Source organism: Primulina tabacum, chromosome 2, assembly GCF_025594145.1.
Source record: "Primulina tabacum isolate GXHZ01 chromosome 2, ASM2559414v2, whole genome shotgun sequence".
NCBI lineage: Eukaryota > Viridiplantae > Streptophyta > Magnoliopsida > Lamiales > Gesneriaceae > Primulina > Primulina tabacum.
This window is the reverse complement of record NC_134551.1, coordinates 54,207,355-54,223,084: the sequence shown is the minus strand read 5'-3', so window position 1 is coordinate 54,223,084 and position 15,730 is coordinate 54,207,355. Positions and strand designations below refer to the sequence as shown.

The 15,730-nt window shown below is 35.8% G+C and overlaps 3 protein-coding genes across 8 annotated transcripts; 2 read left to right on the top strand and 1 right to left on the bottom strand.

Annotated features, from left to right (window-relative positions):
• Positions 1 to 589: 589 nt before the first annotated feature.
• Positions 590 to 3,496, top strand: LOC142537082 (plant cysteine oxidase 2). Of its 3 annotated transcripts, none has more exons than XM_075642644.1 (5): positions 590 to 1,178; positions 1,708 to 1,817; positions 1,899 to 2,064; positions 2,647 to 2,865; positions 3,119 to 3,496. In XM_075642644.1, exons 1-5 carry the CDS (start codon positions 1,001 to 1,003, stop codon positions 3,244 to 3,246), a joined length of 801 nt encoding a protein of 266 aa, XP_075498759.1. In that variant the 5' UTR covers positions 590 to 1,000; the 3' UTR covers positions 3,247 to 3,496. The 3 variants fall into 3 exon arrangements, with proteins under 3 accessions (XP_075498759.1, XP_075498760.1, XP_075498758.1); XM_075642645.1 differs by having other exon boundaries at positions 591 to 1,130; positions 3,113 to 3,496; XM_075642643.1 differs by having other exon boundaries at positions 597 to 1,178; positions 3,113 to 3,496.
• Positions 3,497 to 4,076: 580 nt separating this feature from the next.
• LOC142537081 (translation factor GUF1 homolog, mitochondrial) lies at positions 4,077 to 9,093 on the bottom strand. Of its 3 annotated transcripts, none has more exons than XM_075642639.1 (12): positions 8,606 to 9,093; positions 7,163 to 7,892; positions 6,814 to 6,970; positions 6,684 to 6,738; positions 6,099 to 6,166; positions 5,908 to 6,012; positions 5,722 to 5,793; positions 5,309 to 5,422; positions 5,036 to 5,176; positions 4,899 to 4,958; positions 4,507 to 4,671; positions 4,077 to 4,359 (listed from the first exon to the last, which is right to left on the bottom strand). In XM_075642639.1, exons 1-12 carry the CDS (start codon positions 8,918 to 8,920, stop codon positions 4,347 to 4,349), a joined length of 1,995 nt encoding a protein of 664 aa, XP_075498754.1. In that variant the 5' UTR covers positions 8,921 to 9,093; the 3' UTR covers positions 4,077 to 4,346. The 3 variants fall into 3 exon arrangements, with proteins under 3 accessions (XP_075498754.1, XP_075498755.1, XP_075498756.1); XM_075642640.1 differs by having other exon boundaries at positions 4,077 to 4,356; positions 8,606 to 9,092; XM_075642641.1 differs by having other exon boundaries at positions 7,163 to 7,888; positions 8,606 to 8,742.
• A 4,041-nt stretch (positions 9,094 to 13,134) lies between these two features.
• Positions 13,135 to 15,672, top strand: LOC142537079 (uncharacterized). Of its 2 annotated transcripts, XM_075642638.1 has the most exons (6): positions 13,135 to 13,253; positions 13,323 to 13,549; positions 13,648 to 13,697; positions 14,528 to 14,651; positions 14,785 to 14,892; positions 14,962 to 15,672. In XM_075642638.1, exons 2-6 carry the CDS (start codon positions 13,396 to 13,398, stop codon positions 15,591 to 15,593), a joined length of 1,068 nt encoding a protein of 355 aa, XP_075498753.1. In that variant the 5' UTR covers positions 13,135 to 13,253; positions 13,323 to 13,395; the 3' UTR covers positions 15,594 to 15,672. The 2 variants fall into 2 exon arrangements, with proteins under 2 accessions (XP_075498753.1, XP_075498752.1); XM_075642637.1 differs by having other exon boundaries at positions 13,150 to 13,549.
• Positions 15,673 to 15,730: the final 58 nt, after the last annotated feature.

The following is a 15,730-nucleotide window of genomic DNA, read 5'->3' as shown; positions in this document are numbered from 1 at the left end:
TATATTTTTATTGATTTTTACATAATTTCACGGATTTACAAACAGATTTATGTATATTTTTTACAAGATTTTTATACATTTTTGTAAACTTTTTATATGAAATTTTGTACCTAATTAATTATAACATAAGTAACTAACATAGATATCATATGCAGTTTGAACTAGTTTTTTAAAATTTATATTAGTAAATAAATTTAATTATTTAAAAGTTAAATCATTTAATTCTTACATACATATGTGTGTATACACATGAGTTTGTATTATGTTTGTAAAGTTTTAAAAATACATCACTATATTAATAAAATTAAGAAGAAATTTATAAAATAAACCTAGTCATAGAATTGAAATTAATGGTAATTTTTTTAAAAATAAATTTTATAATTTTTATTAATTTTTTCAGTAAAAATGATTTTAATTTTTTTTAACATTTTCAATTAATTTGTTAACTTCGTATTTTTAGCAAGAACAATATTCTTTTCACACATAATCATAAAAATATCTTAGATTGAATACACCTATCTTGATCTTAAAGGAGAATTGGGAAAAGATTAAAAAAATATAGGAAAAAAAAATAGAATCCGCTCTCTGAACAGCCCATGGGAAAGTTTAAACAGGCCCCTGGTTTTCCTTCCAACTATTCTGCATACCAACTGTATATGTACCATAATTTCCATCTTCCACAAATCTGTCAAAACTTTTTATTTCATTACCGAGTACAACTTTACTGTTGTGTTGGAACTGAATCTGTGTTGTTATCTATAAATATATATAGACTACGCAGATTCTGTTTTCCCCTCCCCTGTTTGTTGAGTTCCCTGTTTTCTTGAGTACAAAAGGCCGCCCTTTTCTTTCTTTTTTTTTTATACAGAGATTATAGATCAGAAATTTGTCCAGTTTCGAGAATTTTGATTTGGTTGAAATACCCATATCGAGTTTTGTTCAATTTTTTTCTGAATTTTCTCATCAGCCCAAGATTTTTACAACTTTTGTGGCTTTTTTTATGCAAATGGGGATGGAACAAAACGGTAGTGGTAGAAAAGGTAATAAAGATAAGCGGAGACAGAAGAGACTGTCCCCTGTTCAAAGACTGTATGAGACTTGCAAGGAAGTGTTTGCCGATTGTTCCCCTGGTATTGTTCCATCGCCTCAAAACGTTGAAAAGCTTGCTGCTGTTCTGGGTATTTATAGCCTTTTTTGCCTTCTTCATTCATTCATTCATTCATTCTTGTTTTAACGTAGAAATGATATACCTTTTGGTTTTCTTATAAAGGAAGCTTGGCATGGTATATACTAAATCCTTGAGTTTTGTCTTTAGAGATTCTGACAATAAAAATTCAATCTTGGTTACTTTGAATCTTGCTTGTTACTGAATTAGAATTCAAAGATGAGTTGCAATCGCTTTAGGTATATCTGATTTCTGTCTCTTGATATCAACAAAATCATAGTTTGCGTGGTATTATTTTAAATGAGTCTTGTTTCATTGTCTTCAAAGGATCATCTTGAATTAAGGTAATCAAGTATGAATTCTAATCTTTTCATGTTTTCAGATATGCTTTCATTGTTTTCTTTGGATGCTATCTCAATGATTTTAGGCTTATAAAATATATAAAGAACCTAATTCCTGTGTGCTTGAAGATATGCAAACCGCTGGTTTATGTACTCTCGTCGCGAACTCTACCGGGCTAATAAAATTTCGTACCCTCGCAGACCAGATGACTCAAGCGGATGTTGGCTTGAGTCCTAATATGAGGTTTTTCGACAATGATAGAGCTCCAATCATAACCTACCTGCACCTCCACGAGTGCGATAGATTCTCCGTATGTAATCTGCTGCTTCGCTCTTTATTTCACCCGCAATCCTAATGGTCGATATTTATTGTCTTGAATGAATGATTCCAGATTGGAATTTTCTGCTTGCCACCGAAAAGTGTCATTCCGCTACATAATCATCCTGGAATGACAGTTTTTAGTAAGCTTCTCTTTGGAAAAATGCATTACAAGTCATATGACTGGTGGAATGAGATGGATGCTAACATTGATGCCGCAACTGCCAACGCTCTACAGAGTAAGTTAACCGACCATTGATCAGGTGCAAGGAAGGTTATCATCCAGCCAATGAGGAAAAAAATTTGAACTTGAATGCCTCCAAAAATGCATTAAATATTTAAAAAAAAAAATGCATTAAATACATTACGAAGCTCCCTCCTCCATGTTTCGATGCTTTCTTGTACAGTATAGGACATGACAGATGTTAAGACTTTTGTGGATGAGTTTAGGTGCAAAGGTCTCCCCATAACAAGTCTGGGAAAGTGAAATTTATCTGTCCTCCAATTGATTGGTGAAAGTAACAGTTTTCCAAGAACAATGTGACAGCTCAGCTTTATGCTGGCTTGTCACATTTGGAATTTTAGTTACTTTACTGCTGTCTAACATAAGCCATACCTACCTTTGGTCCCTCAAAGGCATAGAATTTACTTCCACCTCGACAGTAGCCACATTTCCGTCCTAGACCAACATCTTTTAATCTTATGCGTTTAATCCAAAGCTATTTATAATCGGGTCTTATAATTATTGAATTGTGGTCGGAATGTACGCACGTGCGTGTTGAAAAGTGTGAATGATAATTTTATCATATTTGATCGTGCAGGCGATGCTAATGGATTACGTCTAGCAAAACTCAAGGTGGACTCCCAGTTCACTGCTCCTTGTGAAACGTCGATTCTGTATCCGGCTCATGGTGGCAACATGCACATCCTAACAGCCAAGACTGCATGTGCAGTACTAGATGTGCTTGGCCCTCCATACTGTGATCCCGAGGGTCGTCATTGTCAATACTACCATGAGTTCCCATTAAACAATTTTCCGGGTATAACATTTTAGTAATTGTGGAGGGGTGGATTTAGAAAGTCGAGTGGGTGGGGGGACTGGCGATGTATTTTGGATAACTCGTGGATTGCCAAAAGATATTACATGTAAAAAAATTAGAAGTTTTTATCCGGGCAGTGATCCACCTTCGCACTCGCTACTGAATCCACCCCTCAACTCTTGCATGCATTTCCACATCACCATGGTTGGTAGTTTAATGCTCATTTTCGTTACACGTTGTCGTTCAGATTCAGTGGAGAGCTGCCGACTTGTACCTGAGGAAGAACAGAATGAGTTTGCATGGCTCATGGAGAGGGAAAAACCGGAAGATTTCTACGTAGTTGGCGTGTCATATAAGGGACCAAAGATAGCAACAAACTAAGATAGTTGCATTGCTGCTTCTGTTTCTTTTCACTTTTGTTCTTTGTTTCACCCCGGATAAGAATACGCTTGTTTTCCTGATCTCAGGACAGTTTTATGTATATATTTAGATAAGATTAAACCCCCAAAAGAAACATTTGTTGACGTGTTAAATTCGGTTTGCCAATTTATAGTTCTCGACGGAATACATTTGATGTAGTTCATTTGATGTAGTTAATGTAAGCCTTAGAATTGGCAACACGGTTCTTTTTTTTTTTTTTTTTTTTTGGGGGATAGAAATGTAAAGAGAAGGAATCCATGTAGTCTACCTCATATTTTTGAGAGAACAAAGTTTGAACATTTCTTTTTGTTTTTTTATCGATGACGTCGACAACGAGAATTTTATGATAATCCTCCATTGGAATTTTCTGCTTAACTTCGAAGCAAGATTTGATGGTATACGGATTAGGTAGCTTTAAGAAAGCATGCATCTTCCCTTTTCGTTAATAATTCAACTTTTGCTGAGTGGAAATACAACCGAATGCCTGATCTAAACTATATTTGACTCGAAATTAAATAATCTTTATTAGACCATCTCCATTTTAGACTTTTGAACTTTCTTCGTTGTTATCATCTTATTCTAAATTTCGGCACGATCACTATAAGATCGATAAGGTTTATTATAATGAATAGGCCGTGATGGTATATTTGCCGTCATAATTTCTTGATAGAGTTGTCCCGAGGGCAAACTAAAGGTGAACCTTCATGTACAGTCCAAAATCGGCCCCTTTCCCATCGTTACCCTCGACCTCACCACCAATCCATCCACCACATCAAATAGACGGACATTCGAGCTCGAAATAACCCAAAAAATTTCAACAGTCAAGGCTTTTTCTTCATGAATTCTAACATGGGATCTTCAGTTTGGGGGCACTGGGGGATGTTTTTAGAACTTAAAACTAATGACAGTTATCATCCTTTGCGGCTAGGAAAATTAACCCAAGAAAAAAATTAATAAACTTGCTCGGATTTATATTTACCCAAGCTGCTTCCTCCCAGCAGGCACCAACGACATCATTTACATTTGATCCAAGTTCTCTATCCGAAATAGCTGCCGCAATATCATCGGTGGCTGCTAATTGTGGTGCAAAAATATCAAACAGTGAGAAAGTAGAATTTTTTTGCCAAAACTAAAAGTTGAATGTGACATTAGAACGTGATGCCTTGGCATCTGATTAAAAAAAAGAGTAAATAACATCCCCTTGTATGACAGGGTCCATACCATGAACTCTTCAATAGCTCGTGAAAGGCCTCCTGTGGTATGTCAACGGACCCAACACGTTTCATGCGCTTTTTTCCTTCCTTTTGCTTTTCCAATAATTTTCTCTTCCTAGTAACATCACCACCATAGCATTTTGCAAGAACATTTTTCCTCATTGCCGATATCCTAAAAATATGCAAGGAAGAGTCATAGGCTCATCGCTCACATAAAATGAAAACTAAGCATAAAACTTGAATCATTTAAAATTTAACACATCCTGAATTCTATAAATAGTGAGGTGTGGGTGAGTTGGAATTGTTGAAAATCAAAGGGTACTATCACAAGAAGTTGTGTATAAGATTACCCAAACAGGCATATATTATGAGAATTCTGGAATTTTTAAAACTACTCACGTTTCCCTGGCAATGACCTTGGACCCAATAGCAGCTTGGATGATTATCTCAAACATTTGCCTGTTCAACGATGTATTACGATAGTCTCCACAACAAAGCACAAATCAAATAGAATGGCTAATGATATTGATCATTACCTGTCAATGAATTTTTTCAGCTTCTCCACTAGTTCACGGCCAACTCTTTGGGCCTTTGATCTGTGAATTATAGTGGCCATAGCATCAACTGGTTGTCCATTTAACAGGATATCAACTTTCACCAGATCAGAGGCCTGATAGCTGTCAAAAGAACCAGTTGTTGACATCTAATTCTATTTAAGGATACTCGTAGATTATGCAGCACTGCATCTTCAGAGCCGGTGAAAATAAAAGTAACCCAAAAGGTGCAAGGAAGAAGAGCACCAAACTCACTCTGCTTCCTCGTAATCAAAAGATGCATATCCTGACGTTATGCTCTTCAATTCATTGTAGAAGTCAACAACAATTTCCCTCAAAGGTAATCGATATTTCATGAAAGCTCTCTGACTGCATCAATAAAAAAACCCAGGGCTAACTAACCGTAGGAACAGGAGAAAAGTAGTTTACCAATGGTAAATAAGATGAGAAAATAATAATCTGCTTATTTTAACCTTTTGGACCAAATTGAGAGCTAAAATTATGATTTAGTTAATCACCGACAGTCTATTCCAACACGGGGTTAGGAGGGTACAAACCAAAGCCAGATTCATGTTAAGCATTTATCGTTTTCCTAAATTCTTTGTCAAACTTAAAGCAAGGGTTCAATAAGAAAACAGCAAGACATTGACCACATTCAAATAAATCACCTGTCAATAAAAGAGTATTCTAACTGCTCCCCTCGCCGTTCCGAGCACAAAGTTATAATGGCACCAACATACCTTCAATCAAAGAAAAGATGTTAGTAAACACGCTTAATGGTTAATTCATAGGCCAGACTTTTCCAATACATCACATGAAATTATTATCAGAAAATGTAGAGCTTGAGAGCTTACTCACTAGGAATTATAATTGTTGCCATCACAGTCGGTTCCCAACAAGCTGTCACTCGTTGTTTTGGATTTGAAGGCAGCATAGCAGGGTTTTGAATATGTATTTTACTATTCAAAAGGGATAAAACCATCAGTTGCTTTTAAATCGTTGAAAGAAAAAAGTAAAGTTAAAAGTTTTTGTACAGGCCACTTACCTGCCATCGGAAAACTCAAAAATATATGGCACAGTTGGAACAGTGGAAATCACATGAGCTCCATGTTCCTATATTGCGCAACAAAAAGAAAATGTCAAAAAATGAAGGTATTCCAATTGTCAACGCATGAAAAAGGCAGTGACGGTGCTACTTCATTGTATGCAAAATAACATTTGCATTAGTGAGACCCATGCATAACTAAAATTGATGTGCTTTTCATTCTTTCTTGACAGATGATAATATTAAGTGCACTAAAGAATTGCTTTCCTTATTCCACCTCAAGAAAATGGATGGAAAAAATATTCACATTCCAAAAATAAGTGAAACAGTCCAACTCATGAAAAACAAGTTCTGAGTATATTGTTCACTGTAAGTCGCACTATATTCATCAGCAATATAGGAATGCAACATACCATTTGAAAAGGATAAATATCCTGAGAAAATATGATGATTTTCGTATGTTAACATATGAGATTTTTCTCTAAAACAACATTCAATGACAATCTCTGATGGTAGTTTAAGTGATGAATAGTTTATGAATGTTGCTTCAGTTTCTTCAAAACATATATAAGTGAAACACAATACCTGTTCAAGACGTTGATGAAAAACATCCATGTGGAGCAAGCCAAGGAAACCGCATCTGTTGGAAACTATAAGTTGTCAAAACTAGAACTAACACGTAGAATGTTTTACAACCACTGCAATTTACACTCACCTGAAGCCCAAGCCAAGTGCTGTGCTACTCTCTTTGGTAACAGAGACACTAGCGTCATTGCAAGTTAATCTTTCGATGGCATGATTAAGAGCTTCGAAATCAGATCCATCAGCAGGATATAGACCAGAAAACACCATATGTTTTACTGGCTTGAAACCTTTCAACATTAACAACCATCTCAATAAAAGAATGATCTAAGTACATAAAACATAGTGGTAAGTTCCAATAGCATAGCAAGAAATACTATAAAAGTGGTGCAACCAGAGTAACCCAATCAAATTTAATTACACCAATCCAAACAATTCATGAAAAATGTTGAAGTAAAACACAAATAAGGTAAAAACTCCACCTGGAAGAGGATCTATAGAGTTTCGTGTATGATAGAGAGTATCTCCAACACGTGCTTCTTTGGTTGAACGCATACCGCTGACGACATATCCAACTTGCCCTGTGAAAAGGACTCCAGTCTGGGTGAGCTCAGGATGCATGATCCCAACATCCAAAACTTCATAAGATTGGCCAGTTGCGGCAGATGAAATCTTATCACCCTTCTGCAGAGCACCATCAAAAACTGCTACATGGCAGATAACACCTTTGTATTCATCATAGTAAGAATCCAACAAAAGCATTCTTAATGGCGAACTACTCTCCCCTGGAGGAGGAGGTATTCGTTTGATCACAGCAGGAAGGACAGCCTCAAGACCTTGCCCTGTTTTTGCGGATGTTAAAAGAGCTTCGTCTGGATCAAGATCAAACATAGCCTTCAGCTGTGCTTTAACTCGATCTGGGTCAGCTGTTGGTTGATCAATTTTGTTTATGACAGGAATTATTGAGAGGTTTGCTTCAAAAGCAAGATAAAAATTTGCAACTGTTTGTGCCTGGACACCTTGAGCTGCATCCACAACAAGTAGAACACCCTGGCAAGCTGCCAAAGATCTTGAAACTTCATAGTTAAAATCCACGTGCCCAGGCGTGTCAATTAGGTTCAGTAAGAAATTTGTGTCAGTGCCAAGAAGGTCATGTCTATGAAACATAGTTGCTGTCTGGGCCTTAACTGTTATTCCACGTTCTCTCTCTACCTAACGCAATTGATATAAACTCAATAAACACGGGATTCTAATAGTCACTGCAAATTAATTTCAACATGTCAAAAACTAATTCTGAATAAGTATAGAAATACGAAAAAATGACCAAAGATCTCATCTCCATAAATTAATGGACAAGTCTACAATTACAACATAAACAGAGAGAAGATAAAAATATGTAAAACATCTTATACTCGAGAATATGGATAAATGGAAATATTCTCCAAAACTTGTGAAACATATACAGATTTTATTTTGACAATACAGATAAGAAAAAAATACCTCAAAAAAATCACATTCTTCATCAACTACTTATACATTTCCCTCACCCCTCGCAGCTAAAAACCAAAACAAAAAACAATGGAAGTTTGAAGACTAACTATGCCAATGGTTTCGGTGTGTAAACTGATCCCAAAGATCCCTCATATCATCTCGTGTTAACTTACAATAGAAAACTCAAATCAAAGCTATTGTCTTTAAATTTTCACTAGGCCACAATCTAACAAACATCTGAAACAGGATGTGCCCCCTTTCAACCACAACGAATTCAAAGTCCCGGCGTTAATTGAACACAATCACCCCTTTAATATATATTGGGCATCACTGCATTAATCCTCACTAGAAAAACCGCATGAAAGATAATTATCAGCAAAACATTCAATCCCAACTACAAAAGCTACCAAACAGAAGTAGAAAAATAAAGACACCTGCAACTTATCCAAATATTGCGGCTGGCCATGGCCTTTTCTTATCGTTCCAGTAAGCTCCAAAAGCCGGTCAGCCAGCGTTGATTTGCCATGGTCCACATGCGCAATTATCGAAAAGTTGCGAATTTTATCGGGAGGGAACTGACTCAGGTCCACATTCGGATTTTCCCTAGAATATGACCCAAAAAATGTAGTTTGAGTCCAACTCAAGATTGAACTTAAATTGGGCGTGCAGCTCAATCTGCCAGTGCTTAGATAGGAAGGGGTTCTGCTGCATGATTTTAGGGTCTTTGATGCTCTGCACAGAGAAGACATGTTTTACTGGGCTAAAGGAAAGCTCGCTGAGTTGCAGGGGTTTCAATTAGGGCTCTCGCTTTTGGCCTTTCGAATCAGGCGAATTCTTTGGGCTTGCCAAATGCTCGGCTCTTTCATATGAAAATTGCGACATATTTTTCAAAAAGAAAAGGGAAAAAAGCACCAAATTTTCATTTATTTCAGAAGCGAGATTTATTATTATTATTATTATTTCAAGTACAGTGACCAGATCAATAGCTTTAAAAATTGACATAGGAACATGAACATAAATTTATCCAAAAAAGAAAAATCATCGAACAAGAAATATGTACTCGAAGACCAAGAACTTAGAGGGATCTTAGTCATCTACATTTGCTAATAAGCTACTGCTCTAATGTTGTTGTCTACTAAAATTTCATTTGTTCTTGTGCCAGACACACACGATTGCCTCCCGCTCCGAGCAGCTTACTCTTTTCAGGTTATTATTGATGTCGCGCTCTTGCAAAATTACACCAACTTATAGAATTCACAAATCATTAATCAGTGTCTACTAAGGTAGCAGTCATTATGAAATTTTTCTCAAGCATATTTTTAGAGATTGCAAAGATTCCTTCAATATCTCAATCAGAACAGTAGTGGAGTTGATGCTGCACCATATATCTGCATGCAAAGATGAACGGGTGCTTATACTGTTAGCAATAATACCAACCTTAAGGTCTGTTTCTTTCTCAATAATACCCGACAACCAAACAAAATAACCAAGCTCGTTTTATTTAGATATACAAGTCTTACTATTACTGCTACATTTTTCATAACACTTGGTATTCTGGCAATACACTGAAAAGAAAGTTTTAAAACTGTCCAAAGGTTTGATATACTCAGAAGGCAAAAAGAGTTGTTCTTGCTGTGAAGGACGGGTGGGTTCACGCGATATTCATTCATTCCCCGCATTTAGGCATCCTCTGCTGACAGATAGGCCACCATATACTGAGGCCCCTGTTTCATATTTCCAGAGAATTGCATCAGTCATTCCATTGATGGTGTATACAGGCCCTGGTTTATATGTGGAACCCGCAAAGAGAACGCCCGTTGGCAATGGTCACGGGATTTGTCGTGGCGTTGTAAGGAACAGCGGTCGATCAGAGGATTCTGCCTTCCAGGATCCATTGCGACCCATCAGCCTCCAGTTGTGACCTCATTTGATGGCAAGAGAGTAAAATTCTTCTTCTCGTTGTTGGCTATGTTGGTGTAAACTTTCGTAGTGTCTGTGTCTGTGGCTGCTCCTCCATTGGCACCTCCGGACCAGCCTCCTACATCAGTATTACTTCTTTCCATCAGGAAAATATTGAATTAATACGATCGGGATTAGTTTGTGAATGATTCCAAATCCAGAATTATCATTTATTTGAGCTAGAGTTCGACTTAAAAGGTGTTTAATCGAGATCATCTTAAATGCTAATTAATCAAGCTGAAAACAATATTAGAACTGAACTAGTGAGACCAGGTTGTCGATTGGGGGGTCCATGAACTTGTCGTAAGTGTGAGCTAACTCAAATATTAAACAAATTAAAATAACAAAAAGCTCATGTGACAATACGAGAGCTTTTTGAACATCAAAGGTTTACCTCAAGTTCGAGTTTGAAGCTCGAAAGAGCTAAAGTTCAAATTGGATTTGAATGAAATCGGCTCAACAAACTCATGAGCCAGTCACCTTGCATCTCTATTCATAGTACAACAAATAATCGATAAAAATTAAAGTTGACCAGACAATCTTGCCATGATTTCGATCAATGTCCATGCATATCCGCGTATCAAGCTGCCTTTTCCAAACAAGCTCTCCCGTCGCACGTTTCACAGATAACCAACAAGTCACCGGCAATGGTTGGAGTTGTTCTGGATACAGGCGTCGTAACATTGAAAACAGCTGGTGTGGTTGAATTAAGGCTTTCAACTTCTGTTTCCACACCGGAGACTTTTACTGCCCCATCAAAGATTGCAGGCGTCGCGGTTATGTCGTTCCCGCATTGAGTTTTCACTTGAGACGGTGGAAGGGCTGATCCAGGTTTCTCCAAGATCTACATAAACAATGAATACGTTAAGAAATTTTCACCCAACGATGCTAAGTTTCGATTCAAAACTTCATCCTTTATTAAATGGATTCTATTTTTCAATAATTATGTGTTAAATAATTTTATTATTGGCTTACCTTGCGTGACAATTGTTTTTTTAATAACTTCTATTTTTTCATTAATTGTCTATTAAATGGGTTTTATTTTTTAATAATTGTGTATTAAATAATTTTATAATTACATTAAATATATAAAATTAATGGGTTCTATTTTTTTTCTATTAAGCTCAATATTTTCTTATATAAAATTATTGTTGTAAATAAAATAATATGAAATTTTTTCTTAATATTTATTTTAGATCAGTTGGAGAAAAAATTTATATTTTGTTAAAAAAAACACTACTATTTTGAAGTTACAAGTGCATTAAAATAGTTGAATGACCCCCCCTAACTTGTTATCGCGTTAGCTTATTAAAAATTGACGAGCCAATTCTATTTCCAGCTTTATATTCAATAAATGCTATATTGAAAGCTACCTAAATGTGAAGCACGAATAATTATTTTCTTTAAAATTTGATGAATTTCACGCTTCGCAACTACATTAATTTTGTATTTGAATCCACTGAATCGAATTAATTGGACTCTATTGAATGAAAAATAAATAAGTACATGTTGGTGTCACACCTCGAGTCCGGGCTCGCGTCTCCATGCACAATAGCCCTTATAGGAACTACTTCATATTCATCCTCGTTTTACGGAAATGATTAACCCAAATTGTTATAGAAGTTCATTGTAAGCTCATTATAAACTCATTTTAAATATTTAATTTTTAAAATGTGAGACAAGGGATATTACAGTTGAGATCGAAACAGTGTTTAGAATGAGTGAATTTACGTTTTAAAACATTTTAGGAGTAACAAGAGCTGTTTGAAAACAAAGATCTTTGAACAACTAGTTTTACAGGATTATTAAAAGGTGAAAAATGCGGAAATGATCCAAAAATGTTATTGATAAATATATAGTTAAAATATCTTCTCAATAAATATCAATAACTAGAAACGATAAATAAATGAAAGTAAATGCATAATATTAATGACACAAATATTTTATGGATATTCCAGACTCAAGCTTCTATGTCACGTCTTCTTCCATTTAAGAAGATTTCTATTAAAAGATTTTTTATTTTACAATGTCTTTTAACAACTCAATTGAACTATGATTTATCTATTGCTTTGAGTTGAAATTCTTAGTGATCACTTTACAACTTTGACTTTTTTAGAATCCTCATTTCACCAGAAACTTATAAACAATATCAACAAATAGCTTGTAACGGCTTGAGTAGTACAATGATGATCCTTGGAAGATATGATATGAACTACTGAGTGTGTGCTTAGTAAGCGACTTGAAAATATATAGCTTTAACAGTGCTCAAATATATTTAAGATGCAGTAAGATAGTACGCAAGTTCGAAAGCAAGAGCGTAAGTATTTTTTTTGAACTGAATCTGCATCTATGTATAGTTGAAAATCTCCACAAATCGTATATAATTTTCAACTATTACTTGTAGGAATTCCTGATAGAATGACTTTGTCTCTATCATTATCGTATACTACAATAAATATCATTTAATGTTTACTTTGCTTTTTCGTCTTAAGCTTGAGTAATCTCTGAAAAGTAACTTGACTTAAGGTATACAAGGAAATTTTTTGTCACATCGAGAGTTGGTGGGATACTGTAGTCTTATATCAAATAGGTAGTTTCAAAATGGTTGAAAAACAAGCATCGGCTTTGCTTTGCACATTTTTGACTTGCAGTTGTATAGTAACGATTTACCGTGAATGCTTATTAAAAATTTGTTCCGGTCAAAACTTTGAGTGATTTGCAGGTTGAAAATAACTTGAACGGTCAGGCTTCTTCATCAACGTTCGGAAACCTGAAATTACAAAACAATTTAGTGGCCGGTTTCCTACAATAGCTTGATAATGTTATTTTGTCAATCACAAAGACTCAAGATTAATTTTTTTTGGTAAAAATCATTAAATTTATTTATTTATTCTTTTTTAAATAATAATAATAATAAATGTCATTCACATTCATTCACTTATCAAAATTTAAACGTTTGTTCTTTCCACTCTTGTTGGACCAATCCTGACTCGTTACACGTTTCTTGATTATTCTTGCACACAAAATCCCATTAATAAAACAATGTAGACTGACTTAAGGTTCTGACCCGAAGACTTCCCAACTCATCATCGCATTTTTCTATTACCCCGTTACATCCAGAGGGTAGTATCCGACAACAATCCCATTTTTTTATTCATTTCATTTTCATGGGATTAAATGTTTTATGCAGAGCCCATTATTTCTTGATGTCATAAATCTGCTACTTCAAGTAAATCTGGGACGGCAGTTCTTGAAACATTCAGAAATGTCTAAGATTTTGATCCTGTTTTGTTTCATGTTCTTGAATTTTGTCAGTGGTTCAAAACTTGGGTTTTATGAGATCAAGAAAGGTGATTTCTCAGTGAAAGTCACCAACTATGGAGCAAGAATCGTCTCTGTTATACTTCCTGATAAGAATGGTGCTCCGATTTTTCCATGTTTCTTGGAATTCATGTTTAATGTTTCAGATTTCTGACTACACGTGTCTGAAAGAACCAATTGTTCCATGATTTTTCAGGGAAGTTAGCAGACGTTGTTCTTGGCTATGACACAATCAAAGAGTATATGGTAATTGTGTTTTCATTGTTTCGTTTACATTTTAAAATGCTGATAAATTTCTGATATGAAAAGTGAACTACTGGCTCCGGTCGTAGTCAACAAATTTCAAAGATATCACATTTCTTTCATTTTCGTGATTCTAGTCATGGATATTTGTTGTAGATGACAGTTATTCTTCAACATCTCAATTTCCTTAATCAGCATGTCTCAAGATTTCAAGTTTTTCCCATTAAAAAAAAAAAGATTTTAAGTTTTTTTTGTCATAAGATTTCAAGTTTTCACATGTTTTATAATGTTGGAAAAGACCATTTTTTTGTTTCCATTTGTCGTGATAGAGGACTCATTGTTCTCCCACCTCAATAATGACTCTGGGTTAGTACTCTTAACAATATGGTACGTGCTTTACTATCCTATTATTTGATCATACAACAAGATAAGTTAAAGGCCAGGCATTCAATTCAAAGCTGTTAAATGGGTCACTGTTTGGTGGCTCTATAGCCTGTTGATGTTATATTGGGCAATCATCCTAAAGAAAATTGGAAAATCCTAACAGACAAATTTGGTTGAGGGAGACTCGAATGTCTACTAAGAAGGCGGAACATGTATGTTTAGATATTTTTTTATTATATGAGTGTGGGCTTTTGAGCTGCTCGTCCCCACTGTGCTTGCCTCATGTACTCAATATCTGGTTCCGGTACTTGCTCAAACACATGCTGCGTGTATGTCTTGTTTTATTATGATCGAGGAATGGTTGTGTCCAAATAGCACTTTGTAGAACTTCAGCTACCTTAAAAGTTCCCCTGGATGCTCCTTACATGGATTTGATCCTATGGCTGCAGAATGACAGCTCTTATTTTGGAGCCATTGTTGGCCGGGTTGCTAATCGTATTGGCGGTGCTAAGTTTGTTCTAAATGGAACTCTATATAATCTTGACGCTAATGAGGGATCTAACATGCTTCACGGTACTATGTTGTTAATCGTTTGTATCTGTCCTTTCCATCTTTTAGTTGTTGGGGAGACATGGAGTCTTCAGAAAGCATGATGCATCTCGTGTACTGTTACTTTTGAATATTTTGTTCTGTAAATTGCTTACAGGTGGTAAAAAAGGATTCAGCCAAGTTGCTTGGAAGGTGAAGAAGCACAAGAAACATGAAGAATTTCCTTATATCACCTTATCGTGTTACAGTGTTGATGGCGAAGAAGGTAAGTAACATAACCCTTTCATTTAACCAGGATCCCAATTTTTCAGTGTCTGAACTCTTGATTCAACAGGATTCCCTGGTGATGTTGAGGCCTCTGTTACATATGCTCTTATTGAACCATACAAACTAAGTGTAACCATGAAGGCAAAAGTTGTAAAAAAAGCGACTCCTGTGAACCTCGCCCAACACAGCTACTGGAATCTTGGCGGTCATAACAGTGGGAATATACTCTCGAATAAGCTGCAGATATTCGCATCACACATCACGCCTGTTGGCAAACAACTCATACCCACTGGTAAAATTGTATCAGTAGAGAATAGTCCTTATAATTTTCGTAAATCCCGTGAAATAAAAGGGCCAATAAAAGATCTCCCGGAGGGCTCCAAGGGTTTCGATATCAACTACGTGGTCGATGGTCGTAAAGGGCAAAAAATGAAGCCGGTAGCTGTGGTTTACGATAAGAAGTCTGGAAGAGTGATGCATTTATCAGCGAATGCTCCTGGAGTGCAGTTGTATACCGGTAACTATATTAAAAATGTGACGGGAAAAGGTGGATCTATTTACCAATCTCATGCAGCTTTGTGCTTAGAGACTCAAGGATTTCCGGATTCTGTTAATCACCCAAATTTCCCTTCACAGATTATTAATCCTGGAGAGACGTATGAGCATTGCATGATGTACACGTTTTCGACCAAGAAATGATATTGAAGTTTATGTCATTATCTGAAACTTGAGATGGGCTGGTTCGCTTTTCCTGCACAATGACATAAACGATATTTGCTATTGATCCAATCTAAATTTGAAAAATTATAAAACATAAAAGTCGTAGATCGTCTCAA